General features: G+C 46.0%; 1 protein-coding gene across 1 annotated transcript; it reads left to right on the forward strand.

Moving 5' to 3' along the window:
• Nucleotides 1–3,408: 3,408 nt before the first annotated feature.
• On the forward strand, nucleotides 3,409–12,717 carry LOC127301445 (respiratory burst oxidase homolog protein E). The gene is made up of 14 exons (XM_051331690.2): nucleotides 3,409–4,230; nucleotides 4,374–4,533; nucleotides 4,659–4,707; nucleotides 4,974–5,087; nucleotides 5,197–5,724; nucleotides 6,285–6,689; nucleotides 9,653–9,748; nucleotides 10,552–10,667; nucleotides 10,811–10,981; nucleotides 11,107–11,266; nucleotides 11,357–11,551; nucleotides 11,662–11,790; nucleotides 11,974–12,052; nucleotides 12,185–12,717. The coding sequence occupies exons 1-14, from the start codon at nucleotides 3,549–3,551 to the stop codon at nucleotides 12,292–12,294; spliced, it is 2,994 nt and encodes a 997-aa protein (XP_051187650.1). The 5' UTR covers nucleotides 3,409–3,548; the 3' UTR covers nucleotides 12,295–12,717.
• The last annotated feature ends 8,474 nt before the right edge of the window (nucleotides 12,718–21,191 follow it).

Raw genomic sequence — 21,191 nt, forward strand, 5'->3', positions numbered from 1 at the left:
GCTTCCGAGGCGATCGATCTGGTGACGCGAGGTCTGCTTGGAGGCTAGAACATGTGGATGCAGGAGATGGGATGTCACAGGGCTGCCTTGCAATCATGCTTGCAGTGCTATAATCAAGGCCAGTCAAAAACCTGAGGATTATGTTAGCCATTCTTTCAAGAAACCAATGTATGTTGAAGCATACAAGCCTATAATATATCCAGTGCCTGAGCAACATGATTGGACAAAGACTGACACTCCAGACATTGTACCTCCTTTCTTAAAGATCAACAAAGGAAGAAAGCAAGAGAAGAGAAGAAAGGGCAAGTTTGAGGCGCCAAATCCCAAAAGTACTTCAAGGATGGGGACAATTACCTGCTCCAACTGTAAACTACAGGGACATAAGAACACAAGCTGCACCCAGCAGCTGAGGCCATACCTTCTTATCAGAAAGAATAAACATGTGGTAAGTACATTGTCAATTCCATTGTTGACTGAAATTTTCCCTCTTTATTTAGTAACCTGCATTTTGTGTAACAACAACCTAACAGAGGTGAGGATGCTCCTCCAAACTCTTCTACTGCTCCAAGTGCTCCTCCAAGCTCTTCTACTGCTCCAAGTGCTCCTCCAAGTGGTCCTACTGCCACAAGGGCTCCTACAAGGGCTCCTACTGCTAAAAGGGCTCCTCTAAGTGCTGCAAGCCGGGCATCATATGCTGCACCAAGGTCTGCTACTGCTGCTCCTACACCAAGTCCAAGAACTGCTTTTGTTCCTGCAAAAACTGCTGCTGCACCTGGTAGAAGACAGGTTATCCAACATACAAGAAGACAAAGACATGGTCCTATCTCAAGTGTGGTTACTCTGCTATAGAGGATGAGCAGGAAGGAGGTCCTTCCAACTGATTAGTTTGTGACTCCTGGTTTCTTTTGTCCATCTAGATGTACTGTAATGGATATGTAGTATGCTTCTGGACATGTAGTAAGGTTATGGTTGTTGAACATGTACTGGTGGTGCTTTTGGATTATGATATGTCATGTATTATGTAGTAACTGATACAAATATTATTATGACTATGTTTGCTGCTAACAGTTTGTGCATTTCCTTCTATAGTTGTTGTTAAAACTTTGTGCATTTTCCTTATCTATTTGTTGTGAAAACTATGTTCAATTTGCTGTCAAAAATATGTCCAATTTGTTGTCGAGACCATGTCAAATATACTGTCAAAACCATTTCCATTTATTATCAAAACTTACTGTCAAAACCATGTCCATTTACTATCAAAACCATGTCCATTTTACCATGACCATAAATGGGCGGCGCCGCCATCTAGGACCTGCCTCCGGCGACCATAAATGGGCGGCGCCACCGTGCTTATTCAGTTAACAAAACTGCCTAGACTTATCATATACAACAAATACAGAAAAATTATGTCATACAAACACATAATATAGATCACAGACATCAATTTTGATACATTACTTAATATAGATCCATTACATAATATAGATCCATACATACTAGTAATTATAGTTTAGTGACATAGGAATAATATGGATCCATTACATAGAGGCAACACAAAGGCTACTACAATACATATAGATCCATTACATAGATAACATTTCATTTTTCTTCACAAAGCTCAGCAATCTTCTTCAACTTGGCTCTATGGTTATGGGTAAGCTTCAGAAGATCTGCCACGTAGTACTCTACCTTCCTCTTTTCGTCCTTCACAGTGGCAACAGAGGCTTCCAGCATCTTATTTTCTCCATTCAATCATGCAACATGGCACTCCAAATTCTTCTTTTCTTCAAGTAAAGTAGCAATAGAGCACTCCATTTTTTCCTTTCTTCATTCATACTTGCAACTTCCTGCTTTGCCTTCTGCCTCCTTGCAGTTTCAAGCTCCAAGTCATTAGTGGTTACCTCCACAACATACTCCAAAACATTGCCCAGCTGCTTATGCAGCTCCAAGTCCCTCTTCTCTAAATCCCTCTTTGCCAAAACCAACCGGTAATTCTTAGTTGAATCCAATTCAACTGGCCATGGACCATCTACCCAATGAATCTTGTCACACATTGCATCATCCTAAACATTGATACAAAATATTTAAAGAAGTAGCTAAATATGTACCACTAATACCACTAAGCAAAGGCATTGTGATAGAGCAATGGCAAGTACCAGTAGGCAGCTATAGATCAATTAACATACCTTGCATCCACATCCCAGAAATTTTCTCCCAGTGTTCTCTCCTTCATAGCAAACATATTTGTATATGGGCATGCCATGTTTGCACCTAAAATCGGAGTCAAAGTTTGGCTCTAGGATGGTTGCTGGGATCTAAACAAAGGCATAGGAAGCAAAACGTTGCAAACCATCAACGAATTGAAGCTCCTCCGAACAAAAAACGCAAATCGGACAACTGAAACCCTAACCCTAACCCTGCACTTACCGACGGATGAGGACGGAGGTCGTGGCCATCAGCGAACTCGGACAGCAAGCTGTCGTCGCTGCTCTCTCCATCATCCCAGGATGGCATGGTGACGCGGCGGCGCGGAGATGCAGCGACGCGGCGGCGCGAGAGCGATAGACCAGAGCGACCGAGAGAGGGGAGTAACTGAACGACTGGTTCCGACCGGTCGCATGGCTAGGTATACACCCTAACGCGCGTTGACGGCTCGAGACGGCCGTCTGTCCTAGTCAGCACCTGACAGTGAGCCCTCTAGCGTTAAAACGTTATCAGAGGACTATCTGCGCTATCTGTAACGAGCAGTCCCACGAGTAGTATTTATGTGGGAAAAACTACCAGTGTCGGTGCTAGTCTGTGAAATGCGCCCCAAACGTGGTAGTTTTATGTAATTTACTCCAAATGTTCATTGTTGAAAAAGTAATTCTAAAAAATAAATGGAGTCATCGATTCAAATCAACATTTCCCCCTGTTCTCCTGCCAGCCTAGCCCCACGCGACGGTCGACTCGACGGTGGTCACCAGCCGCAGCCGTCTACCGCACTTCATGTTCACTCATTTGGAATCATCCGAGGCGAGGCGATCGATCCGGTGAGCAGAGGTCTACCCTGTACGCGGTCCGCCCACGCGACGCGGGTTGCCGCCGCACCGAGCAGAGCAGAGCACCAACAACCCTGCTGCTGAACCCGTGGCGCCCCAAGCTCGTTTCTGGGGCGACGAGCACCGCAGCAACGGCCGGATGCAAGACGCAAAAAAAGGCTTCATTTTGTACGTATATAAACCAGGATAAAGCGGAACGCAACAAGCGAGCACCGCGCCCGCCCGCGAGAGGCCACAGCCAAAGCGCGAGCTGGGAGAAGGGTAGAAACAGTAGGAGGAGAGGTGATCACCGGCGAGCAGGCGTGCGTACGACAAGCGGAGCCAGCCAGCCCACGGGAAGGGAAGGGACGGGTACGGGCGGACGGGGAGGGATAGCAAGCAAAGCCATTGCGTATCATATACAGGAAGGAGGACGCAACCACCATTGCTGCCCCCACCCAAAGCTACATACTTTTTCCCCACTCGGCTCCTTCTTCCTCCTCTGGCGCCTGTGCGCGGGGCGCGGCCATGTGGACGCCGTCGCGCGGGAGCAACGCGCGGCGGGCCGGCCACCGCCGCATCGCGGACTTCCTCGCCGACGACCAGACCACCAACACCGACACCTCCGACAACGAGTCCTACACCACCGCCTACGGCGACGAGTTCTTCGCCGCCGCCGCCGCCGCCGCAGGCGGCGGCGGCATGCTGCCGGCATTCCTCGCCGACCAGGGCGACCTGGTGGAGGTCATGCTGGAGCTGGACGAGGAGTCCATGGTGGTGCGCAGCGTCACGCCCACCACCGCCTCGCTCTACGGCGCCACCTCCGCCGCCTTCCCGCCGCGCACCCCCGAGCCGCCGAGCGGAGCGCTCGGCGCCGCGCTCAGCCGCTGCTCCTCCACGTCGTCCCGGATACGGAAGAAGTTCGCGTGGCTGCGGTCCCCGTCCCCCGCCCCCTCCCCCTCGCCCCGCGCGCCCACGCCCGCCGAGCTGCAGCGCGAGGCCGCCATGGCTGCCCGCGAGCGGCGCCGCATCCAGGCCCGCGTCAACCGGTCCCGCGCCGGCGCCAAGCGCGCGCTCAAGGGGCTCCGCTTCATCAGCCGCACCACGGGCTCCGTCGAGGCCGCCGAGCTCTGGCGCCGCGTCGAGGACCGCTTCAACGAGCTCGCCCGCGACGGGCTCCTCTCCCGCGACGACTTCGGCGACTGCATCGGTATCTACCTATCTACCCATTGCTGCTGCAACTAGCCACTCTGTACTCTGTTTCCTGGCTGCAATCGAATTCAGTATTATCCTCCTATCGACAATTAATCGCGACCTTCTTGGCCGCGCGTGTCTCAAACGATCAATCATCAGGAATGGTGGACTCCAAGGAGTTCGCGGAGGGCATCTTCGACGCGCTGGCGCGGCGGCGGCGCCAGAGCCTGGAGCGGATCACCAAGGAGGAGCTCTACGACTTCTGGCTGCAGATCTCAGACCAGAGCTTCGACGCGCGCCTGCAGATCTTCTTCGACATGTACGCGCTCTCAAACTGAATCCTATCCATCCTCTGTTGATTTTCTTTCACCGCCGATCACCAATGCGAATTCCCCCTGATTGCTGATGCGCTTCTTCTTCTTGTCCTTTTGGCCCCGAATTCAGGGTGGACACCAACGTGGACGGGAGGATCACGAGGGAGGAAGTACAGGAGGTGACATGTTCGCTTGCTTAAACACTTCATTTGCTACAACTAAAGTTTCCACACTCCTCCATTAACGTTAGTAGAAGCTTCCTGTGGGCGCACAGTCCAGACTACCGTTACTTCTTGGGAGTTGTAGTAGTAACAAATAATCACGGCTAGTGCTAGCTGTTACTTTCAGTTTCACGTGGTCTACTGCAGCAGCTGCTTCTGCTTCACTCCAAGTTAGTAAAAAAGGAAAATTACTGAGTGATGAATCTTTTCGATGGATGATGCAGCTGATCGTGCTGAGCGCGTCTGCGAACAAGCTCGCGAAGCTCAAGGAGCAGGCGGAGGAGTACGCGTCGCTGATCATGGAGGAGCTGGACCCGGAGAACCTCGGCTACATTGAGGTGCGTATTATCTTTTAATTAGAGTCTATACGTATACTGCTAGTAGCTAGTATTACTCTGTGTGGATGGTGACACGTGTGGCTGTCTTCTTGCCTCGGTGGAACGCCAGCTGTGGCAGCTGGAGACGCTCCTCCTCCAGCGCGACACGTACATGAACTACAGCCGGCCGCTGAGCACGGCGAGCGGCGCGCAGTGGAGCCAGAACCTCGGCGCCGGCGTAAGCAGCGGCGCCCTCCCGGCCGCCCGAGGAGGAGCAGAAGACGACGTCGAAAACGGAGAGACGACGACGTGGGGCGGCGGGATGCGCGCGCGGCGGCTCGGCCTTGGCCGCGGCGTGCGGAGGGCGGCGTCGCACGTGCGCGTGGCGGCGGAGGAGAACTGGCGGCGCGCGTGGGTGCTGGCGCTGTGGTTCGCGGCGATGGCGGCGCTGTTCGTGTGGAAGTTCGTGCAGTACCGGCGCACGGCGGGGTTCGAGGTGATGGGGTACTGCCTGCCCACGGCCAAGGGCGCCGCCGAGACGCTGAAGCTCAACATGGCGCTCGTGCTGCTCCCCGTCTGCCGCAACACGCTCACCTGGCTCCGGTCCTCGTGGGCGAGGTTCTTCGTGCCGTTCGACGACAACATCACCTTCCACAAGGTACGTCGCTTGCCGTCCGTCGTGGCAACGCGCTTATATGTTTGTTCCGTTCTGGTATGGCGCGAGTTACCGTGGTCAGTCAGAGTTGGTGGTTTGGCGGTCGCCGTCGGCGACGCGGCGCGGTGGTATATGGTGTGTCGTGTACCGCCGGCGGCGGAGCGTGGCGGGCAATGATTGGGCGTAATGTGGAGCACCGTCGCAGCTGGATGGATCATGTGTGCCATGGACACTCACCCATGTGGTAGCTCGACCCCTTCCATCACTCTACCCTGTGCCATGTAATCCTACTGGAGAGTGGACAGTGTGAGTAGAGGAAACGTGCTACGCACTTCGTCAGACAGTCAGTCCAAGCCGCGCGCAGTCAATCATTTTCCTCCAGGAAGAGGAAAATTCCAAAGCTGCAAAGCTGAAGCCCCACCAGCAGTAAACCCGGAGTCCTCCAAGAGAAAAGTCCACGGGCCGACAGACGCTCACTGTCACAGGCTCACAGTGCCTGCGCCACCTGCTTCACTCTCGTTGTACGAAAATAACGTTCCGTTTGCGTTTCTTGTATGTTGCAGATGATCGCGACGGCGATCGTGGTGGGCATCACGCTGCACGCGGGCAACCATCTGGCGTGCGACTTCCCGCGGGTGATCGCGTCAGGACCCGAAGAATACCGGCTCGTCGCCGGCGCGTTCGGCGCCGAGAAGCCCTCCTACGCGGGTCTCGTCTCCGGCGTGGAGGGGATGACGGGGATCGCGATGCTGCTGCTCATGACCGTCTCCTTCACCCTCGCCACCCACCCCTTCCGGAAGGGCGAGAAGGCGGCGTCCTCGGCGCCGTCGCGGCTGCCGGCGCCGCTCAACCGGCTGGCCGGGTTCAACGCCTTCTGGTACTCGCACCACCTGCTGGGCATCGTGTACGCGCTCCTCCTCGTCCACGGCTACTTCCTCTTCCTCGTCACCCGATGGTACGAGAAAACGGTACGTGTCTGCCTCGGTAACTTTTCTTGCTTGAGGTTCTTGATGGTAAGTTTTGTTGCTTGATGTGATCGATCGGGCCGTGTGGCGATCGCGATCGCGATCGAGGTCGACGGTTTTCCGGTTTGCCTGGCATGTCGACCGACGACGCGAATGGCGATGGGTGCTCGCGCTCTCGCCGCTGGTTGTGCCCGTGCGCGATCGCTTTATTTAGGGAAGGCCGTTTTCGAGGGGTTTGGTTGCTTCTCTGCCGCTGCTTTAAGTTGCCATCCAGGGGTGTCACGCTCCCTCATCTCACGCGAGCGCTCTCGCGCACACCCACATGAAAAGATCTCGTGCCGTTACTCCTGACAGTAACCGCGCGCCGGAAAAAAAGAAGAATGTTCAGAGAGCGTGGTGTTGAAATGAAAGGAGAAAATAGGGATCTTTTTTCACGGAGAGCCGAAGAATCCTGCATCCTGGTCCGTGTTTGCTGCAGCATGTGGCGGTGGCGGTAGCTGTACTAGACGGGAGTTATTGATCGATGTCGGTGGCGAGCCGTGCCCGTGCGTGACGACCCTGCCCTGCTGCCTCTGCTCTGTAGCTTCTTGGAATCTTGCCCGATCGGCATGGGTCAACATGTCCGGCTCGCCTCATAAATATAGGCCGCGTTCATCAAAGACTTTTGTAGGTAGGCAGAGGAAGATCGGGACCGTGCGTAGCGGCAGTGAAGGATGTCACGGACCACGTGGACGCGTACGCACTGACATGCGTCGGTACCAGTCTGACCTCTGACGCTCTCGAGGTGGCCGATCCACGACGAGTGGATCCAGCTGCGCTGCTCACCGCTGACTGCCGATGCCGAGCCATCCCCGGCCTGTCTGTGCCTCCCTGTACGAGTACTAGGCCGTGCGTTGCCAGCCCTGCCAATGTTGACGTCGCCGGGCATATTCCATCATCTTGCCGTACCAAGAGTCTTCGGGGTAGTCTGCGAAAATATCCCATACTACTACTATATGCACGCCTAAGATGGTACTGGTACTATTTGCAAGCATGTGTACCATTATGATGAACAAAGTCATTAGAAAACCCGATGAGATGGGGTTCTGTTGCTGATCATGGTCCTACGTTTGCTGGTGGATCTAGAGCTACGGTCGCTTTACAGCAGGGCGGTCTTCATTTGGAATCGGTGTGTCCAAACAGGCGACCCTAGCTGCATACACCTAAGACTGATCATCAGCATAGAGTGTTAGTGCCATGAATAGCCGCAAATTGCTTTACAGAAGGCAGCACTGTGGTCTGTACTACTACTCCCGCACAAAATAAAACTCCCATACGATATCCATTCATCACTGAATGGCATGGGCGGTAGAGACCCATCTCTAATAAATGGACAGGCAGACACCATCCTAAACCCCACCGACTTTACCCCGGTTTGCACGAGGGGGAGCGGTGGCAACCTCACAATCCAATGATCCTAGTCGTAATTACCATCGCCTCACATTATGATCCATCGGCGAGTGATCGATCATGAACTAGTATGCCTTAGCCTTTAAGCTTACGGCGACGAATTCCCCATGAAACCTCCCCTGCTCTCCGAAGCAAAGCACCAGCATACTATACAGTTTACACGTACTACCACGGCTGCCTTTATTTTTAAGGTTCTCCCTATCTGGAGTGCCGCATTGTCAAAGGCGCCATTACCTTTGACCCCAGATCACATGGCCTCCGGAGATAGTATATTGTTGCTCACCTACTGCCTTGGCTGCCGCTCGCGACGTGACGAACCGACCGGCCGGCCGCTGGGCGGTGCCGCTTTCCTCCGTCACACATTCGCCACGAACTCCTCACTCCCGTCCATGAACATGTGGATTCCTTCGACCTTTCTCCCATTGCCCATATGCCACTAATGTCGGCTGGGCTAGTGCACATTACCATCTCCTACCGAACTCTGAATTGACAAGGAGCACTGCTAATTCTGGAGCACTAGCAATGCTTACGGATTGTGCAGTTACTTTGCTTTGCAAATGGGGTCATGTGTGTTTTGTGATCAGTGACCCCCACTCGATCGAGAGCAATGTGAAGCCAAGAAACTGTGTCTCGTGTCCCTTTGTCAGTCACATGCCGTGCGGTTGCACAAATTATTGCCGTGCTAGCAGGGCCAAACCAATCGGGGGCTGAGTTGTAAAGGAGTGACGATGGTCATGGGGTGCTGGTGGTGGCAATGGCATCTAGGGATCGGATCCGATTGCTGAAAGGCAAAAGAGGACAGGAGAGAGAGGCCCTGCCTCGAATCGCGTGACAGTGAGACTTCCCGTGCAATCCATCCATCCATCCATCCGAGTGTGCGCGGCACGGAATTTCACTGCTCTTTTCGTTGGGCATTTCCTAGTGGGATTCTGCTGAGATGGGCGTTCAGAAGGAATGGGCGTTTTCTCATACATTTAGCTGTGATCTGCAGCTGCTTTTCGAAGATGTGCTTTTCTGAATTTTGATTCTTCTGCGAATAAATGTGCCAGTGGCAAGTTAGTCTAACTCTAAGGGGCAGGTAGGACTTCACTGTAGGTAAATACCATTTGCACGCTAGGAAGGTTCAGGTGTCAGAAACCACTGCTCGTTGCTGCATCAGCATAAGCTCCTCTATTATATTGGCGGGGATAAAACTGTTCTAGCATTAAAAACTCGCCTGTCACCCCGTTCCATACGCACCAAGGAATCTGACAGCTGCAAGCTCGAGTGGTTTCATTTCTTCTCAAGTATTCTGGTAAACACTGTCTATGCTAGTGTCTCGTTTGGAGCATTGCCATGTGCAAATTCCTTCTCAAAACAGTGTCATGTGGAAAACAGCGGTGCTGTATGTATGTAATCCGCCATGACTTCTGCACTACGCTCAATCATTGCAACGGCTGGCTCTTGTCTGGGCCGTTCAACTTGGAGTCGATTAACGTTTGTAGCCCGCTAACGTTGTGATCTCCTGGTCATTTCAGACGTGGATGTACATTTCTGTCCCGCTGGTGCTCTACGTCGGCGAGCGGATGCTGCGGGCCTTGCGGTCGAATGCCCATCCTGTCAAGATCCTAAAGGTAAGTAGGTAACATAGCTCATTTCCTGCTGTTTGTAGGGGCACAATTTTCTTAGATGCATCACTTTCAGACAAATATTAAATCAGAAGAAAGATGTAGCACTATACTAAAATTCACATAACTGTACCTGGTCTTTGGGTACCAAGTGCCCTCACACACTTAGCACTAGTATTAATGGATTGGTTGGTGTGGTAGGGCTAAAACAGTGCCATCAACAACTGAAAACAATTCTGAATTACTGATCCATTACGAGTTCCAAGTTCTCGGATCAATCATGTTGACTTGTACAGATCACATGGCCGAGTAACTTAGAGGATCATATATGTGGACAAGAGAAATGGTCAATGTCGTGTGGCCTTCTGGGATGCAAATGGCATTGCCACTACCAAAACATCTGCAGTAGAATATAGCCTCTACTCGAGCATCTCTGTCCCTCGGAAATTGCATGTCCCTTTCTAGTGACTTCCTTATTTTAGAAGTCCATGATTTGGGGTTGATTGTTGATTAGTTTATTCTCTGGGTGCTTCTCTACCCGTTTTAACATCATTACTTTTCTGTTAAAATCTATAGGTTTAATCATTGTTACTACTTACTAGCATGAATAATAACACGGTGATTCTTTATTGTCTTAGATGACCTGCTTCATTATTTTTTTCTATATCGTCTTTAGGAATATAAGTGAAGTTGTGAAATGTATATAGGACATTATGAGCACACAGTATTTACCCATTTACCAGCATATGTTTACAGGCATGAAACTAGATAATCAAGTGCATATTCTTATATAAATTTGATTCACTCAGGTGTGTCTTCTACCTGGAAGTGTACTGACAATAACAATGTCAAAGCCCTACGGATTTCGATATAGGAGTGGACAATATATCTTCCTCCAGTGTCCGATGATCTCTCCATTTGAATGGTGTGTGTAGCTGTCTTTGCTTCTCCTCTATTTACTCTAGTTTCAGTTTCTAGTTCCTACTCTGTTTCTGCCTCTGCTCTGTTTTTTTTTTTTTGATGGAGTAGCAGTGAATTCACCTTCTTCTGCTCTGTTTTCTTCCTCAGGCATCCTTTCTCCATCACTTCAGCTCCTGGAGATGACTACCTTACTGTTCACATCCGCACCATGGGAGACTGGACGCAAGAACTAAAGCGTACATTTGTTGAGAACTACTTCTCACCGCATGTTAACAGAAGAGCTTCGTTTGGCGAGTTAGGTGCGGCAGAACCAAGAAGGTCAACCAATCTCCCCCTTTCCACGGATGCTTTTTTTTTCGATAAAAAAAAATTGCTTTTCACTGATGCTTTTATATACATGATAGACATAAAACTGATTTTGCTTTTCATCATGTGCTTCACAGCTTACCAAAATTGCTCGTAGATGGTCCATACGGTGCCCCTGCACAGGATTTCAGAAACTACGATGTTCTGCTGCTTGTTGGCCTTGGAATCGGAGCAACACCGTTCATAAGCATTCTGAGGGATCTACTTAACAATATTAAGCTAGCTGATGAGTTGATGGTATTGCTTCGACATATGTTGTTCCCAGTTTGACAGTTTCCTGAGATGCTTCTTCCTCCTACAGCTCACATGATTTTCTCTATATATTAGGACTTGGCAATGGAGACTACTCAAACAAGTAGGTCAGAGGACAGCGCCAACAGCTTCAGCGTCTCAACAGCTAGTAGCAACAGGAAGAGAGCATACAGAACAAGCCGTGCACATTTTTACTGGGTTACTCGTGAGCCATTGTCATTTGAATGGTTCAAAGGAGTGATGAATGAGGTTGCTGAAATGGACAAGAAGGTAGGGGTTTATGGTGCCATAGTGCCATCCTTACATGCCTTCTTTTTAGTGATAGCCCAGCAATCTTTTGTACTTTAATGATGAAATACTCGTCATGCAATTTTAACCAGGGTGTCATCGAGTTACACAATTATCTGACGAGCGTGTACGAGGAGCGCGATGCGCGGACAACTCTGTTATCGATGGTGCAAGCTCTGAACCATGCTAAACATGGTGTCGATATCGTCTCGGGCACCAGGGTAAGCAAACTTATTTTCTTTCAGTTGATGGATCACAATAACCAGCATCTAGGAACTTCTTTATTAGTAAATCAAAGGTTTATTTTGCTCTTGGAAAGAACCAATACACAAATTGCCTGACAGTTAATTTGGGTTTTCATGTCTGCTTTCCTGTAAACTGAACATCTGATGTGCACTTCACAGGTGAGGACACACTTTGCCAGACCAAACTGGAGGGAAGTGTTCACCAAAATTGCTGCTAAGCACCCGAGCGCAACAGTTGGTATGATCTTCACTCAGGCAGTATATTCATTTACATCAGTTGATGTCAGCAATATTCCTGAAACCAAGTGATGTCCATTAATCAACACTACGTAACCACTTTGCTCACCAAGAACGGTTCTGATTCATGCAGGAGTATTCTATTGTGGAGCACCGACGCTGGCCAAAGAACTGAAGAACCTATCGCACGAGATGAGCCATAAGACGACGACTCGCTTCCATTTCCATAAGGAGTACTTCTGATAGAAAGAACACTAAACCTTCTAATCTGCATAGCCTTAGGTAACGGTAAACAAGAAGGAATTTTTTGCACAGAAGCAAAGCAAACTGACCTCTCTCTTCCTGATCTGGAACTGTACATAGTATAAAGAAGAACAGCCTGCTAGGAAACTTAGTTAGCAGTAGTACCATTTATATATTAACAAAAAAAAAGTAAAGGAGGGCTACATCCAAGAAAGAGGGAAAGAGGCAGGGTAAACAGTTGGTAAATCCCAGATACTGATATACTTGTACACAGTATAGTTTAGGTAGTTTAAGTATGAAATGCTAAAGCATGTATACATGGGCCGGAGGCTGCCATTCTGAATGTAAATCGTTCAGGCATTCCATTCTGCTTATCGGCTGTTAATAAACTCCAGTGTGGCGGTATACTGATACTTCCTTCTATACGAATGCGCTCTACTGCTGTATGGTGAAGTATGACAAAATTAAAAGAAATGAAGGAGCAGTAAATTTGGGAGAAATTACACAACCTTGTGAATCAGTGCTTCTTCATTGTGCCCTGCAGTTATTGGTGCGCCCGCTGTGCTTGCCGCACCATCTTGCGGTTGCGGTGGTGGCGTAGACAGCGCGCGATCACAATGAAGACTCCCCATGTTCGCCGTGTTGGTAGCGGCGGCGCCTAGCCGGACCGGCTTGATGCACGGGCGTGTTTTTGTTCTTTTTTTAGGGGCATGCTTCGATGCGTGGCCGTGGTGATGGGAAAACCTATACACTGACTAGGTCGGTGGCTACCGGCCACCGCACACCCCCTGGTCGGGTATGGGCCAGGCATAGTTCGCTGTTTTCTGTTTCTTTTTTTCGTTTTTTATTTTCTTCCTTTTTCTTTTCTGTTTTCTTTCTTATTTTGTTTTTCTTTCTTCTTTTTGTTCAAACTAAAAAAAATCAAATTTCAAAAATATTCAAATTCGAAAATTGTTCAAATTTGAAATTTGTGCAAATTCGTAAATCGTTCAATTTTAAAATTTGTTCAAATTCGAAAAATCGTTCAATTTTCGAAATTTGTTCAAATTCGAAAAATCGTTCAATTTTCGAAATTTGTTCAAATTTGTAAATCGTTCAATTTCAAAATTTGTTCAAATTCGAAAAATCGTTCAATTTTTGAAATTTGTTCAAATTCGAAAATCGTTTAATTCGAATTTTGTTCAAATTTGAAACTGTTCAGATTTAAAACAGAGAAAAAATGAGAAAAGAAAAAAAGAAAAACAAACTTGGGCCGGCCCGTCCGCACCGAATCCACAGCAAACAGTCTCGGCAAATCGTGGGTTGGCCCAACAAAGATCTGGGGGTGGTCGGTGGCTGCTATACACCGACCTGGTCGGTGTAAAGCCGCTCCCCGTGGTGATGACTGATGAGATTTGTTTGCCCAATTTTTTTTCGTGTGTGTTGGCCCACGCGGTAGAGGTATATTGGGCTCTCCTAAACTGACACGTTGGCCACCTTTTGGGCTACAATTTTGCTATAAAAAAATGTCTCTCCGGTCGTCTCGCCCAGGTGTGCTCCTTTGCACCTGGCTAGGCTCGCTTACAGGACGCTCATACGACACCGTGTGTCAACCTGTTGGATATGTGGTTTAGAGGAGAATAAAGAAAAACGTTGTATTGTCGTATATGTAATGTTCATAATAAGTTTTATGCCATGCTATAAGTGTATTAAGCAGAAACATTAGTACAAGTGTGGTATATAACAAAACCTCGTCACTAGTAAAATAGTCTATTGATTAATAGATGATCAAGGTTTCTTGATCATGGACAACAACATCAGTTAATAATGGAGTCATGTCGTTGGATGAACAACGTGATGGACTCACACCCATGTAAAGTATTGCAGTGTGATCCAGTCACAAAGTCCAGCATTACGATACTAGGAAGAATATTGTAACCTAATCCTTAGACCGTGAGGTCATATCTAATCACCATCATCGGCAACTGCTTTGACAACATCAACCGCCACACAGTAACAGGGTGTCCATAAAGGTGTTGCTCAGGTATTCCAAAGGGATGGGTTGATGCGTATGTGTCAAGAGGAGGATTTGTCCACCCGCATGACGGATAGATACTCTGGGACCACTTGCTGATATTATATCTACAAAAATTGCAAGCGTGTGACTAGATCACGAGGATATGATATCTACAAGAACAAGTTAAAGTGTTTGTTGGTAACGAGACCGAACTAGGTATAGAGGATACCAAAGATCAAGTCATAGACAAACTAGGTATCGTATGACAAAGGAAATAGGACTCGACATTGAGGTTCAAGCGATAAAGATAATTCGTGGAAAGTGTAGGGACCGTTAGATAATCTAGGCCCACTCAGTGATATTGTATCTACGAAACTTGCAAGCGTGTGACTAGATCACGAGGATCTGATATCACAAGAACAAGTTAATGTGTTTGTCTATAATGAGATCGAACTAGGTATAGATAATACCAAAGATAAAATATCGGACAAACAAGGTATCGTATGACAAAAGGAATAGGACTCGACGTTGAGGTTCAAGCCTTTCTACTTTCTTAATCAATGAGCCATCCATTCTTCGTAGACCCAACTGAGTGACTTATGTAACCCTGCGCTCTTGCAGTGCTTTGGTTACTCGGGCGAGCTTACAATTTAGAGTTTCTTGTATTATCTAGACTTGTTATCATTGTCAGCCCGAATAAGAAGATCCATATATGTTCTATACCACAAAAAAATTATAATGTTTTTTTTGTCTTGCAACTTGATGTGTATATTTTTGTATTGAGAAGCTAGCCTCTTGTATTTGAAGTAGCATGCGACAGAACGTGTGAGTGTTGGGGATGTTGAGGACATGCACACTCCATCCACAACATGGAGCTCCTCCGCGACTATGATCTAGGTGTGACTAGCATCCATTTGATGTGCTGTGCATTATCATAAATAGCAGGATTCAGTTTATCCTTGGATGTGAACTTTATAATATCAAGAAAGATATACCTTTATGGTCATGCTTTGAAGTATATGGTCATCTTATCTAAATGTTGCATTTCATGTATTTAGTATTTTTGCAGAATACATTTTTACGGGTTTAAACAAAAAATGCCTACAATCTGGGTAAAAGATAGTTTGAATGAATACAATAATTAATTCCATATATATTATTTTGGGAACGAGTCAAATCCGTATATGATGTATTGTTGCTATCTCATTTTTAAATTATTAGCTGCTTATAACTGATAGTAATTCTCAGTTCTGTGCTGATCGAAATATCAATCATAAAGTTTTCTTATTCATTCAATGAGGTTACTAATGGTCACAAAAACTACATCCATTGTGGAGATGACATCCATTTGGGCTGGTCCGTACAGAATCTGAATTTCGTTATGTCAGTTTGCAGGTATTCTACTTAAATGATATCTTTCTTAACCACAAATGCCAATGAGGCAATTTAACCGGTTCTAATCTTGGTGATTGAGTCCCAGATAATAAGGAGAATGATCCGTTAATTGTTGCCACATAAGCTATCGCAAGATTTACTTATCCTTCTTAATTTAAGTATAAGAAGCTATTATTATTTTACTCACAGTTTCTACTTTGAGCATAATTCTTTACTGCCGGATCCTTTTCAGATTACATGATGCTGACCTTTGAAGGATCATCTTTGGTGAACTTTGAAACAAATCATCTTACACCATAGCCATCACTGGTTCTTAGCCTTCAGAGTTTTCTGAAAATTGGTAACCCTGATAACCTGCAAAGAATATAAATTTCAGTTTTTATTTACGACATTGAAGCAACTCCTATTGCAGTAAGGCATACCAAATTAATTGTTTGAATATTGCACATGCAAAGATGCATTTGCAAAGCTATGTGAGTCATTGGCATGGCCATCCGATGATGCTTGCCTGGATTTCTAATTACTGAACTGTTGCATTTTCTCAAAACAAGGTCTAAAGCATATGTTTGTTGAAACTATTGTAAAGTTAGGAACATTTTTGCCATTGATTTTACTTTACCCGATGAACTTTACTACCTCCGCATCCTTCTCTATCCCTGACCTGTTTTCTTTTGATGTATGCCCAAGAGTATGAAATCTAAGACCCAACATAATCATCTGTATCCACTGCAAACTTCAGGGGCAACAACTTCTTCTCGGAGGGAGAACACAGAATCACAGTCATCCACTCCGAGAGTAACAACTCACTGGACCCCATCAATGACCAACACGCGATACAGTTACCTTGTCCTAGAGGAAGAGGAAAGGATGGACAATCATATGCATCGAGTTGCAATATAATCCACAATTAACAGCTTATGTGTGGTCAATGAGAAATTTGAAATTTGTATTATGTTATCTCAAATTATACTACCGTAGTAGTATAAGGAGGTACTGTAAAGTTTTGGCAACATAACATTTTTGTTGTAAAGATATGTTTGTACTCGATTAAATTATCCACCTATTTGTTGGTGACGTAAGTTGTTTCATTATATGTCTACTAGGAAAATAATTCTTAGGTATGTGAACATGGCGCATTTGCTTTTTTCGTTTTATGATCACTTGCATAAGTGTTTCAGTGAATGATCGAACATGCTACTAGCATAAGTTCCTTAGATATTTCCACCAATTTTACGTCAAAATGGACAAGCACCTACAAATGATTTAAAAATCTCTTTTACTATTGGCCTACACATGGGGATTATCTAAATTTATTTTTTCATGTTTCATACATCTATATTTTGGTGGGAATCATACAAGCTATCATTATATTGTGGTAATGGATGGGCGCAACAACGTGCGCTATCATGATCAAGTATATTTATATACAAAGTAAACTTCTCTAATCCATTCAAGCTTTTGCTATTCAAGTCATAAATTATAAGTACGCGGATCATAGGTAGTGATCCTTGACGAAAATTTCTATAGTAGTCCTTGTTTATTATTGTTCGTTTTCTAGTATGATTACTCCTTGTTAATTAGTTGAATTCTACAATATGAAGAACATTCTGTTTAGAGGATTGATGAAATTGTAGTAGGCCTTTATGTAGTTAACAATAGGTATCTGATTATAGAGTAATGTTGATCCTTATTATTTTTATTAGATGGACAACAAGTGCGAGGTGTGAGGGAACCGCGATGGACCATGTGGAAAAAGGAAGACCAAGAGGAACTCTTTGTTCATCTGTTTGTGTAACAACTTCAAAGAGAACTTGGTAAATTTGTTTTCTTACAATCATGTCAATCACACTTTCATTGTTCAATTTTAAAGGAGTATTGATATTATCTTTTCCTGATTTTCTTAACCTTTTTACATAGAATGTGCCTTGTTTCGCAAGGGACAAGTTTCATGCAAAAAACAGAGAATAAGCATGTTATGTTTGCGGTAACTGAAGAAAGGGAGTTGTATGTGTTGAATGTGAACCATAGAAACTACAAGACACGGATATTTCGGAGCTACCTAAAACACAATCTTGATTGACTACAATATGAAGCATGGAGACAAAATTAAGTTGACCTTGAACACAAAAGACCAATATATCTATCTGCATCTGGTTAATAGTAAAGGCTTTCCATAAAATGAGAGTTGATAGTACATTAATCGATTTGTTTTTGTTATTTTTCCTCATTTAATTTGGATTACTCTTCACTATTTTTCTCAATTTTCACATTATTTTTTCCTATAACTTGTTCAAAACATTTTATGAACATAGCTCCGTCATTTTTTTACACCAAATTAGGTCTGGTGCTAACCAACAACCAGATTTGTAACATTAATCGCCATGTTCTGCATCAGGGAATTGGGCTAGGTGTAGTTTTCATTCACTACATGACTAAATCAGATGTTGAACAAAAGAGCATGGTATTTATTTACTTTTCCTTTTTAAGAAGATTCCTTTAGTTGAGGCCTTCCATCTTATTAATTTTGCCGAGCACTAAATAAATTTTGGATCTTAGTTTTATTCCTTGTTGTATGGATTGGTCTTTCTATCTATTATTTGCTGAGTCAACTGCTCTAGTCAATACCCAATAAAAAAATTCTTACACACTGATACGTCTCAAACGTGTCTATAATTTTTCATGCTCCATGCTTGTTTTACACCAATTCATATATATTTTTCTCATATTTCGTTGCACTTTTATACATTTTCCAGCACTAACCTATTAACAAGATGCCACGGTGCCAGTTCCCTATTTTCTGTTGTTTTTGTATTTCTGAAAAGTTGTATAGGAAATATTCTCGAAATTGGACGAAACAAAAGCCGAAGTCAATATTTTACCGTAATGAAGACGAAGTCCGAAAGGGAGACGAAGAGGAGCCACATGGGTCCAAATCACCCCTTGGTGCAGCCAGGCCTGGGCTCGCGCCAAGGCATGGTGTGGCCCACCCATGTGGCCACCGACATTGCCCCTCCGCCTATTTAATCACGATCTCGAGAAAACCCTGAATACCTGAGCCTCCATCCACGAAAAGTTCTGTCGAGGCCGCCATTGCAGAACCCATCTTGGGGGGTTCTGAAGCTCTTCCCGGCACCCTGCCGGAGTGGGCAATCATCACTGGAGGCATCTATATCGCCATCCACGCCTCCGAAGTGATGCGTGAGTAGTTCATCCCTGGACTATGGGTTCATAGCAGTAGCTGGATGGTTGTCTTCTCCAATTTGTATCTCATGTATAGATCTTGTGGGCTGCCCTACATGATCAAGATCATCTTTATGCAATCCTACATGTTGTGTTTGCTGGGATCCGATGCATATTGTATACTATGTTGAGATTGATTATATATTCATGTCATATGTTATTTGTGATCTTGCATGCTCTCCATTGCTAGTAGATACTCTGGCCAAGTAGATGTTTGTGACTCCAAGAGGAGGTATTTATGTTCGATAGTTAGGTTCATGCCTCTAGTAATCTGGGAGAGTGACAACAACTTCTAAGATTGTAGATGTGTTGTTGCTACTAGGGAGAAAGCAGCAATATTTTATTGAAGGGTAATTCTATTATTCACTTTACACACATTGCTTAATGCGATAATATGTTGCTTGCAACTTAATACTGGAAGGGGTTCGGACAATAACCGGAAGGTGGATTATTAGTCATAGACGCAGTTGGATTACGGTCTATGTATTATGTTGTAATGCCCAAACGAATCTCATAGTAATCATCTTGTCAAGTATGGTTGATATTCTGTCAATTGCCCAGCTGTAATTTGTTCAGCCAACATACTATTTATCTTTATGGAGAGACACCTCTAGTGAACTGTGGACGCCGGACCTTTCCTTTACACTGATAAATTCAACCACTGCAATCATGTTCTTTTACTTACTACAATGCTTTGTTCTCTTTAAGTACTGCAAACATCTCTTTCCACTCGATATGTCTAATCCTTTATGTTCAACAAACCGGTGAAATTGACAACCTCAATGTAAGTTGGGGCAAAGTGCTTTGGTTGTGTTGTGTGCAGGTTCCACGTTGTTGCTGACGCCGGTAGTGCATCCTGCCACTAGTCAGCTAGCAACACCTTCAGAAGTCACGCCTTTATTCTACTGGTCGATTAAACCTTGGTTTCGTACTGAGGGAAAACTTGTTGATGTGCTCATCACACCTTCCTCTTGGAGTTTCCCAACCGCTTCCACAATAACCGGCACCAAGATTGTCTGGCGTCATCACCGGAGCACCATCAAGATTTCCTGGCGCCGTTGCCGGGGAGAAAGAAGATTTCTGCAAGGGGAGTCTCTCATCTCCAATCTCTTTACTTTGTTATTGTTTTTCTTGGGTTACTTTTTTTTTGTTTGCTTTATCATATCAAAAACATAAAAATAGTTTCGTTTATAGTTGTCTTTATATCAAAAACACAAAAAAATTAGTTTCTTACATAGTTGTTATTTTGTTTCTAGTTTATTATGTTATTCCCTAAGTACGATCGGAAGGACCTATCTTTAGGTAGTGATTCTATAATTGGGAACGATGACATTGACATTTTTCCAATCATGTTAGTAAGCATAAAGATATTTGATACGTCCAAAACGTATCTACTTTCCCGAACACTTTTGCTATTGTTTTGCCTCTAATTTGTGTATTTTGGATGCAACTAACACGGACTAACGCTGTTTTCAGCAGAACTGCTCTGGTGTCTCGTTTTTGTGCAGAAATCCAACTTTCGGGAAAATCCTCGGAATTTATGCAGAAGGCCCTATTTTCCCAGGAAACTAACGGAGCCAGAAGGACAATTGAGGTGGAGGCCCGAGGGCCCCACACCATAGGGCGGCGCGGCCCAGGGGGGCCCGCGCGGCCCTGTGGTGTGGCCCCCTCGGCCGGCCTCCGACGCCCTCCTTCGGACTACTTATTCGCCTCGACCTAAAAACACCCGAGAAGAAGTCGAAGTCGCCGGGGAAACCCTCCGGAACGCCGCCACATCGCGAAACTCCGTCGCGGGAGCCGAAGTCTCCGTTACGGCACTCCGCCGGGACGGGGAATTGGAGGAGATCATCACCGCCATCACCGCCAACGCCTCTACATCAACCAGCCATGTTTCCCCCATCCATGTGTGAGTAATTCCCCCGCTGTAGGCCGAAGGGGATGGTAGGGATTGGATGAGATTGGTCATGTAATAGCATAAGATTGTTAGGGCATAGTGCCTAGTGTCCGTTATTGGTACTTTGATGATATTGTTGCAACTTGTTATGCTTAATGCTTGTCACTAGGGCCCGAGTGCCATGATCTCAGATCTGAACATGTTATTGTTTCATGAAGATAATCATTGTTTATGGTCTTACCTATAAGTTGTATACACATGTCCGTCCGGAACCAATGGCCCCGAAGTGACAAGAATTGGGACAACCGGAGGGGATGGTAGCGATGTGAGGATCACATGTGTTCACGGAGTGTTAATGCTTTGCTCCGGTAC

The sequence above is a fragment of the Lolium perenne genome, chromosome 5 (assembly GCF_019359855.2).
Source record: "Lolium perenne isolate Kyuss_39 chromosome 5, Kyuss_2.0, whole genome shotgun sequence".
In the NCBI taxonomy this organism is placed as follows: domain Eukaryota; kingdom Viridiplantae; phylum Streptophyta; class Magnoliopsida; order Poales; family Poaceae; genus Lolium; species Lolium perenne.

What these genes read in the sequence shown, in the direction of transcription:
- LOC127301445 (XM_051331690.2), top strand. Translation starts at nt 3,549, where the DNA reads ATGTGGACGCCGTCGCGCGGGAGCAACGCGCGGCGGGCCGGCCACCGC. An exon ending in AGCTAGCTGATGAGTTGATG is followed by an intron (nt 11,267 to 11,356) that starts GTATTGCTTCGA and finishes TCTATATATTAG; the next exon opens with GACTTGGCAATGGAGACTAC. An exon ending in ATATCGTCTCGGGCACCAGG is followed by an intron (nt 11,791 to 11,973) that starts GTAAGCAAACTT and finishes TGCACTTCACAG; the next exon opens with GTGAGGACACACTTTGCCAG.